This window comes from Balaenoptera acutorostrata, chromosome 17 (genome assembly GCF_949987535.1).
Source record: "Balaenoptera acutorostrata chromosome 17, mBalAcu1.1, whole genome shotgun sequence".
NCBI lineage: Eukaryota > Metazoa > Chordata > Mammalia > Artiodactyla > Balaenopteridae > Balaenoptera > Balaenoptera acutorostrata.
Genome location: NC_080080.1, coordinates 12,466,783 through 12,484,252, shown reverse-complemented (window position 1 = coordinate 12,484,252; position 17,470 = coordinate 12,466,783). Strand labels below are relative to the sequence as shown.

The window sequence follows — 17,470 nt, the reverse complement described above, 5'->3', positions numbered from 1 at the left end:
TCAGTTTGCAGCTCCATGCAAACGCGCTGCTCTTCGTGGGTTATCACGGGCTGGGGCCCAGGAGCGGAGGGTTGCTCATTTGATTCGTTTTGCCTTCAAGGTACCGGGGGACCAAAGCCAGACTAGAAACGGGGTCATAAGATCACTGTTGCCTAGAGGCCTAGAGGGAAGGTGTGGCCTTCCTTTCCTCGTGGGTGGAAATGTCCGCTGAGGCAGTGGACTCGGTCAGCTGATCTCCTTGGGATGTAACCCCAGATCTAGCCACCAGCCTTGTCTCTGGTTCCATGGACTCTATGGCATTCAGATCTAGAGGGAATCAGGTATTTCAGTGTATTTGTTTTTCACTCAGCAATATATCTTGTAGCTTTTCTCTGTGTGTCTACATACCTCACTCTTTTTAACTGCCGCATAGTATTCCATGGTTTTTTTCAACTATTCCATATTAATGGACATTTTGCTTTTATCTGTTTCCCCTTTTATTTCTACCTCCCCTGATCTCGTGCCGTAGAATTTTTTTTACTCACCCTCCACTGCACACCTCCTTCCTTCCTCCCCTCCCTCCCTCTCCCTTTTCTCCTTCCCTTGCATCATCCATCTCTGGATCCACTCACGAAACATGCTCTCCCTACAGATGCGAGGTATCCGGGGCAAAATCCTGGGACCTTGCCTCTGGGAGCTCCAGCCCACTGGGAAACCAGAGGAAAAGCACATTATGGAGACTCCCTGGAAGCAGGTTCTTCAACAGTCTTTACAGAGGAGCCCTTTCTGGCCTTTTGGAGGATGAGAATCTCCGAGGCAGGTGCCAGTCTTTCAAAGGAGGAGTCTGCCTTCGGGATGTTACCATGTGTGCTTCCTGGGACCTTGCAGAACCATCGTCGGCTGTCCGTCCTCCCCTTTTCCCCATTGCTGGAGGCTGTGGCTTGAGCAGAAAAACCCCAAGGTTGGCTCTGGAATGATGACCCTGAGAAGGGAGAGGTGCTGTCGTGAGTTTGGATGGGTGGCTTTTGCCTTTGGTGTGGAAGCCAGCAGGACCTTGAACAAAGCTGCAAATCGGAAGTCAGCCTAAAATGGATGCAGAACCTCAGGTCTTCTTCCTTCGAGGAAATTAAGTAAAGATGAATAAAAAAGGGAGTGAAGGTGTTGTGTCTCTCAGAGACAGACAGAGAGGACGAAGCGTCTACAGTCACCGCTCCTCTCTTTTCCAAATGGGTTTCAGATGTGCATTTTGTGCCAGGAGCTGTGTCGTGCTTCCCTCTCCTTTCGTCCTCTGCTTCTTTCCTCGCAGGCGTCTTGACGGTGATCACAGTGACGATCCACAGAGCATCACTTGCTGGCAAACGGGGGTCTAGGAATGGAAGAATTAGTGTGTGCAGTTCAGAGGCCCGCAACCTACTCTGCTCTGAATCACCTGGGTCACCTTAACAAGTCACTTAAATAACGTTTCTCACTTTTGTCCTCTGTAAAGTGGGGAAAGTATCGCCGTCTTCCTTCTAGGGATGTTGGAAAGGGTACAATGAGTTAATCCATGTGAAACACCTAACCTAACCCTGGAATGGCTACCTGGAATATAGTAAGTGCTCAATAAATATCACACACGTGCATGCACACACACACGTATCTCAAATGTCTCCTTACCTGAGAGGCCGTCCTGGCCACTCTGTGTAAACAGTACCCACCTCACCCCCCGTCTCCCTCTCCCGTTCTTCCTCTATTGGTCTCTGTAACACGTATCATATCACCCTCTGACCCCCTATGTAGTTACTTGTTTATTTGTCTGTTTGTTGACTATCTTCCACCCCCGCCCCCTCTCGAACCCTGCAAATGCGGAGATCTCTGTTACTTGTATTTAATGCTTTAGTCCCTGGAATGTGGGTAGGTTCCTACTACATATGGGTGGAACAGGTGAGTCTCTATTTTAGAGTTGACCTCCAGGCCCAGACTCAGGCACAGGGAGGTAAAGTGACTTGCTCAAGATCACCCAGCTACCAGCAGTTGAAGAGTCTGGAATAATTTAAATCTAAAGGTTTAAATTCTAATTTAAACCTTGAATGCCTCCCTGCCGGTAAAACAAAAAACAGAAAAGCTAAGTGTAGTGCCTGCAACACAGTCAGGATTTAGTAAATGTCAACTAAAAGTAGTAGGGGTCATCATTCCTGCAGCAGCTGTCCCCTGCCCCAGGACACCCCCGTTTGGCTGTACCCCAGCTTTCTGAGCAGTAATCAGGCATCAGTGGGTGTAGTCCTGAGAGGATTAGGTGGCACCCACGCCGGTGGGCAGGTGTGGCGCCGGAATTAAAGTGAGTTCGTGCCCTTTCCCGGAGGGCTGCCCAGTCCAAGGGAGGGAACCGGCTCTCTGTGGAAGACATGAGTTCCCGGTGTGGTGCCTATTTCCAGAGTTGGTGGCAGCTTCCCAAACATGCCAGTGTCTCTCCTGGTTGTCCCTTCATTTGCTGTTTTCTTTCACCCGAGGCCGAGGCGGGGCTTGCAGGGATCTGAAAGGGCAGGAAATTGTCTCCATTTTCTGGACCTCTTCCCAGTTGTCCTGTGGTAGGTTTTATTGCTCCCATCTTTAAGATGAGTAAACTGAGGTTTAGGGAGGTGTAAATACTGAAGCTGGGATTCAAACCCAGGCCTGCTGGATCCCAAATACCTCACACCCGTGCCCCACTGCTCAGATGCTCTTAGAGTTGGATTCTGATTTGTCAGCATGTATTTTTTTTTAAGCATCCTTCAACTATTGGACATGTTTATTTTTTTCTTAACTTTTCATTTTATATTGGAGTATAGTTGATTCACAATGTTGTGTTGGTTTCAGGTTTACAGCAAAGTGATTGTTATACATATACATGTATCTATTCTTTTTCAAATTCTTTTCCCACTTAGGCTGTTACATAATATTGAGCAGAGTTCCCAGTGCTATACAGTAGGTCCTTGTTGGCTATCTATTTTAAATATAGTAGTGTGTACATGTCAATCCCAAACTCCCAATCTATCCCTCCGCCTCACCCTTCCCCTCTGGTAACCATAAGTTCGTTCTGTAAGTCTGTGAGTCTGTTTCTGTTTTGTAAATAAGTTCATTTGTGTCTTTTTTTTTTTTTTTTAGATTCTGCATTTAAACGATATCATGGGATATTTGTCTTTCTCTGTCTGTCAGCATGTATTGAGCAATGAGTCCAGGCTGGGTGCCAGGCCCCATTTTTTTTTTTCTTGTTTGCTTGTTATGGTTTTTAAACTGTTTTCTCCAAACGAGGGGACGGTGCGTGTAAGAGGTACACGAGGGAGGATACTTTGTCTTGTTATCTTGTGATTCTTTGGATTACAGCAGCTGTGGGGAAAGAGCCCAAGCGTTGAAGGAACACTGCCCTGAATTCAGATACGAGCCCAGCCTCTAAAGTTGCTGTGTGATCTGTGTCGAGTAATCAGCCTCTCTGAGCTTAAGTTTCCATATTTGTAAAATGGAACAAGAACTCTTGCTTGGAGAGGTCACTGAGGATTTGAGATATTAAATATAAAATGCCAGGATGCTTGGCATCCTGGTGCTTGGTTGGCCATCAATAAGTTGTGGCTATTATTATTATTGTTGTTGTTGTTGTGTTTTAGGACATGGTCTTATACTTAAATGTTACTTCTTTCTTTGCCCTATTTATCTTTGTCCCTCTTAAGGGTGCAGACCGAGCCTTACTCATCTCGGCATCCCCGCCTTCTAACACAATTCTTGGTACGTGGTTGATGTGCACTAGTGCGGGGCACATGAACGAGTGAATGAATGAACAAATAAAGGGGCCCATGGTTTGTCGGGTCCACTCTGGCCAGCTGTTGGGGGACGTGTTTCCTGGAGTCTTATCCCCTCTTGTCAGATCCAGGCTGGGACAACGGTTCAGTAGTTCCATTGTTCCCAGATAGCACTTCCTATCTTAATGTCTCGGCCAGGGCAGCCCTTGGCCACACCCTGCCCTGCTGTCCTATCACCCACCCCTACTTGGACGCCGGCGGGCTCCCCCCTAGCCTGCCCCGAAGAAAGCTTCCACGGCCCCTCGTCTCCCCGACTCCCTTCAGTCACAACAGTTGTCGAAGGGGGCATTTCCTCTCTCCAGAACTTTTCACATTCCAGTGAAGACCTAGAAAATGCTAAATCAAAATGCTTTGCATGAGCCTGACCCTTCAGAGCTCAACCTACGTCTTCCTGCCTTGCACCCCACTCTCCCTTTGTCTGATTGGTAAGTCAGGACTCATCCCTAGTCAACCGCTGAAGAAACTGAGGCTCAGAAAGGTGGGACTGCTAGTAACACAGCTGGTTAGTGAGAGGGCCTAGGGCCACTACTAGCTCTCCACACCTAACCAGTGCTTTTGCCACTAGTTCCCTTCCTGGTTGCATTGTTGGTGTGCGGTGCCCTTCTCGGTTTCCAGAAGAGCTTTGAGGGGTGTGTCACAACGTTAGTGACGCGGGCACTCTCAGTCTGTTAGCTCAGGGTGGCCTCCCCCTGCCCTGTGAGGTGTTCGGGGTCCAGGCGTCGTCACACCCACCCAGCCGGGGAGGAAACAGAAGCCTGGAGGGCCGAGTAGCTTCTGGAGGTGACACAGCTTGGGGTGGCGGCACTTTTCCTTCTGCCAGCGTTCCCTTTCCTGCTGAATTTGACTCATAGATCAGTTGTTCTCAAACGGGGTTTCACACTGGAATCATCTGAGGAATTTAAATATCTTGCTGCCAGGACCCAACCCCCAAAGATTCTGACTTAATTAGTCAGGAGTGGAGCCCAGGCTTTGGGGTTATAACATCTCCCCCCGTGATTCTCTGGTGAAGCAGCATCAAGAACCACGATCTCAGATCATCCCTGTTACAGGGCTGTTGGGAAAGCTGACAATTCTAGCAGTTCCCAAACTCTATTTCAGACCAAGTTCCAGCCCTCCTAAATCAAACCTTGCTCGCCTTTGCTCAGATTGATGGCCGCTTGCGTTTCAAAAGAACTGGCAGTGCTGAACGCTAGGGGAATAGGGAGGTGGAGCAGTCCCAAAGATGTCATGTCTTGTGCCCCTGTTGTGTACTGGACCCTGTGCTAAGCACCTTACGTATATTAACTCACCTATTTCACAATCCATGTACTAGCACAAAGAGACCTCTGCTGATGTTATCCCCATTTCACAGATGAGAAGACTTGCTCAGGCTGGTAGGGGCAGAGCTGGGATTTGAAGACAGAGAGCTGGCTCCAGAGGCCACTGTTTTAATCACTGTGTCTGTTGCTCTGCTCTGTGATGAACTGGTTCGCCCTCGGCTGAGAATTTGCTCTCACCAGCTGCTCCTTCACGGTGATGCTGAGGCCTCGATCTGATCTGTCACCCTGCTGCTCAAGAGCCTCTATGAGTCCCCATCGCATCTGTGGGGGAAGGGCAAACTCTTTGCACAGCCTGTGAGGGATTCCCCTTACAGTCTGACCGCTGGCAGATCGTTCTTTCACACTCCACGTCACACATGCTGTTAATACTGTTTGAAAAGTTCCCCACCTTTCTCTGCCTGGTGAACTTCTGCTCTTCAATACCTAGCTCAAATATCCTCTTCTCTCATCTATGAAGGAAGAGTCAGTGATGCCTTCCTCTGTTCTCAAAGCTCTTGGTCCCTCCATCCAGGACCACATGGCTCACAGCCTTTTTCTCAGTACCCTCCAGTGGATCATGAGTTCCTGGAGGAGTGGGGCTCTCTTATTCATGGTTGTTCTCCTCACTCGGCATCTACCAGTGGATGGCCAGCCTCCCACATGTAGGGTGATGTCCTTTACCTTAGGTTCCACTTTACTTCAGCCATGAAGACATATTCTCCTTATCTTCTGAATATCAGAGGATTTTTCTTTTTATAATGAATTCTTTTCTTCAGGGTGCCTCGGTCTCCACATTGCATAATTGACATTATTTACTGTGTTTTCCTAGGCTGGGCTGAGGTTTCAGAGGCGTTCCGAGCTCCTGTGGAGACTTGCTTCTCTCCAGCCTTGGGCTCTCTGCACTCTTGGACATCTCAGGGCCCAGAAGAAAAAGAAGAAAGCCAACCAGTTCTGGGAGCAGCCTGGGTGAAGAGAGGTAGGTGTCTTGTTTAGTGTCCAGCTTGATTCCTGAACTCAACTACCACGCGCCAGACAAGGCAGAAGCAAGAGGAATGGTGTCTCAGCGACCCGAGTGACATTTGTTTGTTTGCTCACGTGCTGTTGTGGGAATGGCAGCAGATGCTCAGCAAGGAGGAGGAAGGTGCTTTTAGGACAGCCCTCCCAGGCTCTAAAGAGGGCGGCACACTGGGAGCCGCTAGCTGTCAAGACCCAGTGTGAGACTTGGCCACAGCTACAGTGAAGGGGGCAGGAAAAGTCGAGCTTAAAGTTGCTGGGTGAACTCTTAGAATTTATTCTGCAGAAATACATGCATAGTTGCAGATGATGTGAATAGGATCTTCATCTCAACATTGTTTGAAATAGCAAACAGTGAGGCAGTTTTTATTTACTTATTTCTCTATTTATTTATGGACTTACAATGCCTAGTTTTTATTTTATTTTTTTATTTAAATTGAGGTATATTTGATTTGCAGCAGCGCTCCCCAGCCTTTTTGGCACCAGGGACTGGTTTCGTGGAAGACAATTTTTCCACGGAACGGGGTGGGGGACGGTTTCAGGATGATTCAAGCACATTACATTTATTGTGCGCTTTATTTCTAGTATTATTACATTGTAACATATCATGAAATAATTATACAGCTCACCATAATGCAGAATCAGTGGGAGCCCTGAGCTTGTTTCCCTGCAGCTAGATGGTCCCATCTGGGGATGATGGGAGACAGTGATACCTGATGTGTGTTGCTTACGTCCAGTCTACTCTGTAAGATACAGCTTAATTGTCACTTGCCACTCACTGATAGGGTTTTGATAGGAGTCTGCAAGCAATTGATTTATTATGGTCTCTGTGCAGTCACACCTCTCTGCTAATGATAATCTGTATTTGCAGCCGCTCCCCAGCGCTAGCGTCACCGCCTCAGCTCCACCTCAGATCATCAGGCATTAGATTCTCACAAGGAGCATGCAACCTAGATCCCTCACATGCGCAGTACACAGTAGAATCTAATGCCACCGCTGATCTGACAGGAAGCAGAGCTCAGGCAGTAATGTGAGCGATGGGGAGCGGCTGTAAATACAGATGAAGCTTTGCTCGCTCTCCCGCCGCTCACCTCCTGCTGTGTGGCCCAGTTCCTAACAGGCCATGGACCGGTAGTTGTCCGTGGCCCGGGGGTTGGGGACCCCTGATTTACAGTATTGTATTAGTTTTGGGACGACAACATAGCGATTCAAAATTTTTACAGATTAGACTCCATTCATAGTTGTTATAAAATATTGGCTATATTCCCTGTGCGGTACAATATAGGCTTGTAGATTATTTATTTTATATGTAGTAGTTTGTACCTCTTAATCCCCTACCCCTATCTTCAGTGCCTAGTTTTTAATCAGATTACTGGATATGTGAAGAAACAGAAGAATTTGACCCAAACTTAGGGAGAAAAATAGTCAATAGAAAACAGAGGGCTTCCCTGGTGGCGCAGTGGTTAAGAATCTGCCTGCCAATGCAGGGGACATGGGTTTGTGCCCTGGTCCAGAAAGATCCCACATGCCGCAGAGCAACTAAGCCCGTGCGGCACAATTACTGAGCCTGCACTCCAGAGCCCACGAGCCACAACTACTGAGCCTGCGTGCTGCAACTACTGAAGCCCGCGCGCCTAGAGCCCGTGCTCTGCAACAAGAGAAGCCACCACAATGAGAAGCCCACGCACTGCAACGAAGAGTAGCCCCCGCTCACCACAACTAGAGAAAGCCTGCACACAACAATGAAGACCCAAAAAGACCCACAGCCAAAAAGAAAGAAAGAAAGAAAATAAAGAAAGAAATAGAAAAAAAATTAAAAAAGAAAACAGAATGGAATTGAGATTTTTGAGCTAAACTCACACTTGCCTGATCAATTGATTTTATTATTATTATTATTATTATTATTATTAGGTTCACAGAAAAATTGAATGGAAAGTGTAGAGAGTTCCCATATATCCTCTGTCACCACATGCAGCCTCCTTCACTAGCAAGAATGGTGTATTCTCCCTCTTGCGCCAGAATGGTATATTTGTTACAACTGACAAATCTACATTCTCCAACACGTCGTTATCACACAAAGCCCATAGTTTATATTAGGATTCACTCTTGGTGTTGAACATTCTATGACAACTGTATAATGACATGCATCCACCATGGTAGTATCATATGGCATAGTTTCACTGCCCTAATAGCCCTCTCTGCTTCCTCTGTTCATCTCCCCCAATGAGACACAATTTACATGCTCCTCAGTTGGGGATCGGTTGATTAAATCACAATACCTCCATAAAATGGAGTACTCTACAGCTGTTAAAAAGAGTGGGTGGCTTTATGAAGTGATACAGAACACTCTTGAAGTTCTATTAACCACTATCATCCTTAACAATGTTGATTTTAAAAATGAAAAAAAGGAGGGCATATCACAGCGTGTAGAGTGTGTAACCTAACGGCTCCACTGATGCATCTCCGCCACTCCCAAATCAGCTGCCTGTACCTCCTACGTCCACACTTAACACAGTCTGTGTTTCCTGCCTCCGTTGATCTGTAAGTCCCAGAAGGCAGACCCCTCCAGGAGGGCGGGATCTGTCCATTTGCAAGGATATTATCGCCTGGGCCAAGCCCAGATCCAGGCACACCACAGCCTTTCCATTAGTATCTGTGAACGCATGAATGATGAACGGAGGGGGGAGTTTTCTTTCCGCAATGTCCTTCTGCCTCCTGCTCCTCAAACACATGGGCTGGAGTAGAAGCCCCGGATGTCCCTTCTCCTCTCCTGGGTACCGTCCCTGGCCTACCCACCCCCGCCCCTTGAGTTTCTATGCTCTGCCAGGCTTCATTATTCCCCAGATTACAAAGACTCAAGAGGATGGGGGGAGAGGCTTGAAACGGACCTTCGAGATGACAACATGTAGCTGACGCTGTCAGTCAGGCCGATCTGACTTAACTGATTAATTTCGTTGTATGAGCCAAGCGACCCAGCAGCTGGGATCGGACTCCTGATCTGACAGCAGGCTGGTGAGTCAGACCCGATGGGTTTGATTCCACGCGCTGGCATGGCTGCCCATGTGACCTTGGCCATGTTACTTAACCTTGCTGAATCTCAATTTCCTGATTTGTAAAAGGAGGCTAAAAGTGCTTCTCTTGAGGTTGTTGTGAGGATTAAATGCGATCACATAAGTGAAAGTGCCCTTTGAGGAAAGAGGAAGGTAAAAAAATGCTTATTGCGTTGGGAGAAAAGTGAGGCAGGCCCGCTATTGTCCTCAGGTGCTGCATCCTTCCCTGGGAAACAATCCTAACTCCAAGTCAGAGAGGTTATAATTTGGCTCTTACTCTTTTATTCAGTGCACTTCTCTCAGCCTCCCAGGGCTTTCAGCTTAAGCAAATAAATTATCCTGCACCGCCGGGCTCTGTGTTCTGTAGCCAGCCATATGTTTGAGCATGATAGAGATTCTTATCCGGCCAGGTAATATTACACAGCAAGGGATGACATTTCTTATCAGAGGCCCTGTGGAATCAGAGATAGGAGCCCTTTCTTTTTACCGGCAGCCAGGCCTTCATGTTCAGGGCTGGCAGGGAGGGTAAGAGGGGCAGGCCAGGGCCCAGAGTGGGCGGCTTGGGCTGCAGTGGCATCAGCTGGCCCTCTTCTCTCAAGACAGCCACTCCCGATGGCCTGCCTTGACGGATGTAGGCTATTTTGAGATTTTTGCATACGATAGAAACAGGGCAGGGCCCGGGAGTGTGAATGAGGAAGGAAGGAGAGAGCCTGATGCTGCTGGACCAGCTTGGGGTGGAGGCATGTAAGGCGTCTTGCCCTTGTACAGAGAGGCAGGCGGCCTCCTGCTGCAAAGTCCAGGCCGTTCGCCGGCCCCGTGGATTGCAGGGTGGAGGCAGCTGAGGCCCAGGTACCTACCAGAGTCTTGGCTGTGGGAGTGACGAGGTGCTGGGTAACCTCCGTGTCCCCATCAGGAGGCCGACCTGTGTGGATGCAACAGGATGGGTACCACACGGGGCTCTGGCGCCCTCGGGCTTCTGTTTGGGAGGCACTGGCAAGTGGGAAGGCAGGAAGGGAGTGAGGTCAGGGCGTTTACTCCTCTGCTTCCTCCCTGCTGGGTGCCTGAGTGGTACAGGCAAGGTCTACACAGAGGAGCCTGCATTAGAATCCTGATTCTGGGACGCACTCACTGTATATCAGGCAAGTTGTTTACCTCTCTGCACCTTGGTTTCTTCATCCAGTTTTCTTTCCGTCTCTCACCACTTGCCTTTGGGTTCCATTGATCTCTGTGCCTGTCTTTGGCCCTGAGATGCCAGAGGAAGGGGCACTGCTGGGTCCCCCAGGGCCTGAGGCCAGAGCTCAGTGTGGACGAAGCTCCAGTGTAGACGGAGGTGGTCAGAGTGACCACATGATTTGGGTACCGCGACCTCTGTGGGGGACACGTGCTCAGGGCTCTTCTCGACCTGTGTTTTGGGAAGTCCTGCCCTGCTCTCAAGCAATAATCTTGCTCTCATCAGAAAGGAGAGGAGAAGCGGTTTCTCGCTCTCCCCGGACCCCTTCCAGCCGGCGGCCCTGCTCCTGCTTCCTTCCGGCTGGTCCCACTTCCTGTCTTCCTCCCTCTCTTCCCCTGCCTCTCCCGTGCCGGGCCTCATGTTGGGCATGCCGAGTTTTCCTGTCCCTCACCTCTCCTCCTCCCCGTGGCCAAGTCCAAATTCTGCAAGCACAGCTCTGACCGTGTCCCTCTCCACTCGAAAATAGTCTGACCTCTTCGCGTGGCGTTTAAGGTCCGCTTCACCATCACCCCGCCCTGTGATTTTATCCTGGTCACCTTTGGGTGGGACACTGGTCCTTGTTAGCAGGTCACCTCCTTGTCTTTTGAACCTGCCACTGTCTCTCTTTGACTTTTATGCTTTGTTCTCGACGTTTCTTCCTCTTTGGATGCCTGAGGGGTCCACGGGCTCTGGCCACCGACAGGGCTGTGTTCAGCCGCAGCTCTACCGGCGGCTGGCTCTGTGACCACGAGCAAGTCGCCTCACCACCCTGAGCCTCAGCGTCCTCAGCCGTGACGTGGGCTGCTAGCTCGTGTGCCAGGGCTCTTGTGGGAAGAACCTGTCTAAGGGCTCCTGCTGGGGTTTGGCTCATGGCAGGTATTCAGTGAGTGGAGGCTTCCCTCTCTCTAATGGGCTATCCCTCTGTATCCAGATCCCACCTGAGCTCAAGTTCCCTTCCATCTTTAGGTTCTTCCACCCTGAAGTCATCTTCCTCTGTTGAAAGGTTTCTGACTTCCTCGTATCTGGACAGCAGGAATGGACCTCTTCTCTTTCTGCCCATGCTGACTTCCTAGCATGATGTGGATTCCTTTAGGGCATTAACTGTTGACTAGTGGTTATGATTTTGGCTTGGCCACAGGAACCATTGATTTAGTGACTGAGAAGTTGATGCCAAGGGAATGGAAGAGAGTCATCTGTTCTCTCGTTGAACGTAATTCGATTGAGTGCACGTGATATATCAGGCACTGGGGTTACAAGGAGGTGTAAGATGGCAGCTGCCCTCACAGAGCCCATCTTCCAGCAGGATGGTTGTCCAGGCCTGGACCGCAGATCTGGAAAGACATGGGCCCCTCCCTGAAGGTAGCTCAGAGCCTGGTGTTGGATGGGGGCGGGGGGTATGGGAGAAGTTCTGTGCCCAAGGAGAGGATGCCTCCCTTGAGATGGGTCAAAGAGGATGAGGTCCCCCTTCAAGATACCACTCTTGGCCTTGTCGGGTTGTACATCTAATTTTCAGACGTCTCCCACTATCCCCACTATGGCTTCCCTTCCTGCCAAGTGTGTGGGGGTCAGCTCCGAGGTCACTAGCACCTCTCAGCATGGACCTTCATAAAGCCTTGAGAAGTAAAGTCCACTGAGAGAGATGTTCTAGAACATTCCAAGCTGGCTAAGCAGGATGGTGCCTTGAGCACACAGGGCAGCTTGTCCGTGGCCAGGACAGTGGGTGAGAGCCAGCCAGCTGACCATCCTGGCCAGCTTATGGACTCTCTCCTCATGAGCCTCAGGCACCTGGGGCTTCATTTGAGCTTTTTTCTTCCCTCCACCACCAACACTGTTATCCAAGTCACCCTGCTTAGATCACAGCAACAGCTTCCAGATTTGACTCCCTGGATCCAATCTCACCCCTCGGCAATCCCTTCTCCACTCAGCAGCCAGCATGACCTTCTGAAGTGGGAATCCACTTGTGTCTGACCCACAACATACGTAAGCCTTCCCATTTCTGCTGCTGGGATAGAGACCAAAATCCCTATGGGGCTCCTGTGTGAGTTGGCCCAGCTGCTCTCCTTCTTACTCAGTGTTCTCCAGCCTCACCGACCTCTGCTGAGTGGTACAAAACTACCCTGTTTCCTGCCACCCCAGGGCCTTTGCGCGTGTCATTCCTCTGCCTGGAATGCTCATTCCCTCCGTCTTTGTTTGGTGAGTGCTTTCTGACCCTTAAGCTGTCCTGTTGTTGTTTTCTCCTATTCACTCCACTTTTCCATCATAGCGTGATCTATAATGACATGTTTATTTGTGTTTGTTTCACATCTGTTTTCCTCCACCAGGCTGGAATCCTGTAAAGGCGAGGATGAAGTCAATTTTGTCTACCGCAGTTATGACAATAAAAGCTAGTGCTTTTATCACACCAGCCATATGCCAGGCACTGTTGTAAGTGCTTCATTTTTACCAAACCCTATAATCCTCAGAAGCCCCTCCTGAGGTGTTAGATACTGCAGCAGTCCCCAACCTTCTTGGCACCAGGGATCAGTTTCGTGGAAGACAATTTTTGCACGGACTGGGGTGTGTGGGTGGGGGATGATTCAGGTGGTAATGCGAGCGATGGGGAGCGATGGGGAGCGATGGAGAGCAGCAGATGAAGCTTCGCTCGCTTGCCCGCCGCTCACCTCCTGCTATGTGGCCCGGTTCCTAACAGTACCGGTCCACTGCCCCGGGGGTTAGGGACCCCCAAGATACTGTTACTGCCTTCATTTTACAGGTGAGGAAACGGAAGCACAGAAAGGTTAAGTAATGTGTCCCAGCTCTCCCATCTAGTAGATGGTAAAACCAGGACTCAAAGTGCAGTAGCTCTGGACCCCTCTGCCAGGGCCTTCCCCAGGGGTGCTCAGTGCATGGGCAGTGCACGAATCAAAGGGCCACTGTCCCATCTCTCAGGGAGGTTCTCCTTGAAGTTTCTGCAGTGGGTTCAGGGCTGGCAGCATGGTAAAGAGAAGGGGACCTGGGTTGCAGTGTGGGCTTCCCCATTCAATAACTGGGTGACTGTCTGCGAATCCCTTAACTTCACTGAGGCTTGCTGTTCCTAGCTCAGACTGGGAGGAGCGCCAGTCACCTGCGTGATAGGAAAGGAAAATCTGAGAGCGTATAGTGTGTGCTCTAAAAGTGCTACCTGCCTTGCTCTCTTAGGGGCTTCTTGGTTTTGGTTAGAGTATGTGCCACCCCCTTTCAGCTAGAAGTGGGGAGATCTTGGCTGGGGTGACAAGGAGAAGGGCTGAGGCTCAGGGGCTGCAGGACATGGAGGGGGTTGGACTTCAGGCATCCCCTCCCCTCTCTTCTGTCCTTAGTGTGTCACTACTTAAGTTGGAGTTTTCACTGACACCCAGTTACAGGGCCAAGGGAGTGGAGTTTGGTGATCCCCTGCCCATGCCAGGAGATGGAAGGGCCCCCAAGAGCATCCTGAGTCTCTAGACACTGTGGCAAAGAGCTGCATTTTTACTGGGAACCTCCCTCTCCCAGTGTCTTTCTCTCACTTCTGGGGATCTCTGCAGCCCCTGTATGATGCCCCCTCCTGACGCAGAGACAGTGGCATTTAGAGTCATAGGGACCTTGCTCCAGCAATTAGTAAGTGTAAGCCCTCTACCAATATTCTGAAGGCAGAATGGGTTCTGATCCTGACTCCATCATTTACTAGCAATGTGATCATGGATGAGTTTCTTAATGACCTGGTGCCTTGGTTTCCTCACCTGTAGAATGAGTTGCTGACAGTAGTGTTTGTCATTGGTAGACTGAACTATTGGTCCCAGTTCTTCACTCCTCCATAATAAAATTAACACATGTATACCCTTGCCATGGCCTCAAGGTGGGTGAATGCACTTCTTCACCTTGTGACTTTGGTCTTGGCCATGTGACTTGCTTTGGTTCATGGGATGTTAGCAATATCACCGGAGTGGAGGATGGAAACGTGTGGATACAGTTGGGCTTTCTTTCCTGTGTGCCTTTCATCATGACAACATGCCTTTGGTAGCATCCAACCCATAGAAGATGAGAGACTTGGAGCAGATTCAGAATTCACACCTAGCACGGAGCCAAGCTCAGACAGACCTTCCCTGTATCATCTAACTGCTAGCTGACTAACAGACACGTGAGTGAGAAATAAATGCTTATTATTGTATGCTGCTGAGTTTGCGGTATTCTGTTAATGCAGCATTCTTGTAGCCATAGTGACTAATGTAACACCTCATGAAATTATTATAAAAATTATAATTAATAAAGTGAGTTGGTTCACGTATTAGTTTCTTATTGCTGCTGTAACAAATGACCACAAATTCAGTGGCTTAAAACAACACAAATTTATTATCTTACAGTTCCATAGGTTAGAATCCAAGGTGGGTCTCACTGGGCTAAAATCAAGGAACACAGGGCTGGTTCTTTCTGGAGCCTCCAGGAGAGAGTCTGTTTCCTTGCCTTTTCCAGCTTCTAAATGCCGCCTGAGTCCCTAGGCTTATGGCCCCTTCCCCCATCTTCAAGGCCAGCCACATGACCTCCTTTCATGCCTTTCTTCCTGAGTCACAGCTTTCTCTTCTGCCTCCCTCTTCCATTTTTAAGGACACTGCTGATGATATTGGACGCACGGAGACAATCCAGGATAATCTCACTACATTAAGGTGAACACATTAGCCATTTATTTCCATCTGCATCCTGAATTCCCCTTTGCCATGTAACCGAATGTAGTCACAGATTTCAGGGATTCAGGCACGGGCATCCTCGGGGGACCACTATTCTGCCTACCACAGCACGTCAGGCGCTTAGAACAGGGCCTTGTACGCACTGTATACTTGTATACATACATGTTAGTATTATGATCAGCCTTAGCTTTGACATCTGTGAGATGAGTGAGAGGTAGTCCCATCTGATGTCCGCACAGATCCTCAGAAAAGCTTTGTTTTCCTGGACATGTTGCCCCCAGGAGACATATTGCATCCCTTGGTCTTGGATAGACTGGAGGCAGTGGGCTTGTAGGAAGGGGGTGAGGTCAGTTTCCTAGCTGGCTTTGGAGCAGACCAGAGGTTCTTTAGGGTGATGATGGTGCTTTCTGATTAAATATCGTAACGACTCTCCTTTTGTCCTCACTATCAGTCAGTAGAGCCCCTAGCACAGGGGACTGGCCAAACGACCAACAGGGCTGGGGTGAGTCAGTCCAGAGCGGCCAGCCGGTATCTCCGTGTGCCCATCTGGTTCCGTCCTTCATCTGACAGATCCCTCTGATCTTCCTGCATACAACAGATTGCAGGGAAAAAGAAACTTCCTGGCACAATTGATACCAATTTGAAGGAAGCAGCTGGCTTTGGTGGGGGCAAGGAAACAAAATCCAGTGACAGTGGTAATGTCTCACCAGCCTGCGTTAATTGAGGAACTGCTGGGTGGCTGCAGGACACGTCCAGAGGTATGGGAGGGTGTGAATTCCTACATAGGTAACTTAGAATCCAGTGTAGGAGCAGAGTGGTATTAACCATAGGAGGAGAAGAGCCTGGGTTTGGGGTTCCTGGGTTTTGAAGGTTCTATCAGTGACTTACTGTGTTACCATGAGGTCAGTGACACCCTCTGTCCCCTGGTTTCCTTACAGTGGCAAAGTAGAGTTTGCTGGATTTCCTTCCCCCCCCGTCAAAAGTAAATGCTATGGCAATGACCAGTGCTAAAGATGAAACTAAGGAGAATCATGAAAAGAACTTGATAGTTCTTTGGACATCACCAAGCTTACCTGGGGAAATGAGGCCAGAGAGGTGAAGTATGGTCTAACATCACACAGCCAGCTGGGGGTAAAGCCAGGTCCTGGAACTCACCATGGTTTCCTCCCTCCTTTTATGTTATTTAATTAATTTATTTATTTAATAAATTTATTTATTTTATTTATTTATTTTTGGCTGCGTTGGGTCTTTGTTGCTGCGCGCGGGCTTTCTCTAGTTATGGTGAGCGGGGGCTACTCTTGGTTGCAGTGCGTGGGCTTCTCATTGCAGTGGCTTCTCTTGTTGCGGAGCACGGGCTCTAGGTGCGCGGGCTTCAGTAGTTGTGGCATGCGGGGTCAGTAGTTGTGGCTCGCGGGCTCAGCAGTTGTGGCACACGGGCTTAGTTGCTCCGCCGCATGTGAGATCTCCCCGGACCAGGGGTTGAACCCGTGACCGCTGCATTGGCAGGCAGATTCTTAACCACTGCGCCACCAGGGAAGTCCCCCTCCCTCCTTTTAAGTAGACATTCCATGCTGCCATCTTTGTTACTGCCACCTGTTGACCGAAGCAGAGATGGTCCATTTCAACCACGCCTGTTGACCTTTTACTCTAGGCTTATTCGCCACGTGGCTTTGGCGGGGCTGGTAGCTTCTTGCCACATGCTTCAGGCACCCCACGGTTAATTTGACAGGCTCTAACTGCAAGTGTCATTTGTTTTGCTAATTGTGTGATTCGTGACGGTAAATCGTGACCGTGGGCTGGGAATGTTGGGTTCAGGTTTGCAGGGCTAACTGAATCAGAGTGGGGAAAATGCAGTGTGAGCGTTACTTTTATGTGTCAACTGGCTAGGCTATGGGGTGTGTGTGTGTGTGTGTGTGTGTACACAGGCAGGAGAAATTGACTCCAACTCTCAATGGACAGAAATGGGAGGAATTCTGGGCAGATATCGCTGGACATGGCCTACCCCAGGGTGCAAGTTGTACGTTTCAGTTTATGACTCTCGGTGTCTCCTCTGTTTAACCTCTTGGGTTATCTGTTCTAATCTAGTGAGGGTGCACAGGAACTCTGGAGCCAGTCTACCTTGTTTCAAATCCAGCCTCTACCACTAACTGGCCGTGTGACCTTAGGCAAGTTTCATATTCTCTCCATGCCTCAGATTCTTCATCAGGAAAATGGGCTATTAGTACTACAGTAGAGATATACGAGGATTAGTTGAAATAAGTGTGTGTGTGCCTTTACCTGCATGTATATATACACGTGTACATATACACTTGCACATGTATATATATGTGAATATGAGCGCACACATAGGGATATGTATGTATACATAAGCGTGTCTGTATGTATACATGTATATATATATGAAAATGTGTGTATATATACACATTCGTGG

General features: G+C 49.2%; 1 protein-coding gene across 8 annotated transcripts in view; it reads left to right on the top strand.

Moving 5' to 3' along the window:
• LOC103017685 (uncharacterized) overlaps positions 1–17,470 on the top strand; it is a 383,445-nt gene that overhangs the window by 202,788 nt on the left and 163,187 nt on the right. For all 8 annotated transcript variants that reach the window (XR_009005786.1, XR_009005787.1, XR_009005789.1 and 5 more), the window contains one exon: positions 5,919–6,065. Coding sequence is in view for 4 of the 8 variants with exons in the window: in XM_057532006.1 (XP_057387989.1) it covers positions 5,919–6,065 (147 nt within the window). In the remaining 4 variants the exon portion in view is untranslated. The remainder of the gene's footprint in view (positions 1–5,918; positions 6,066–17,470) is intronic.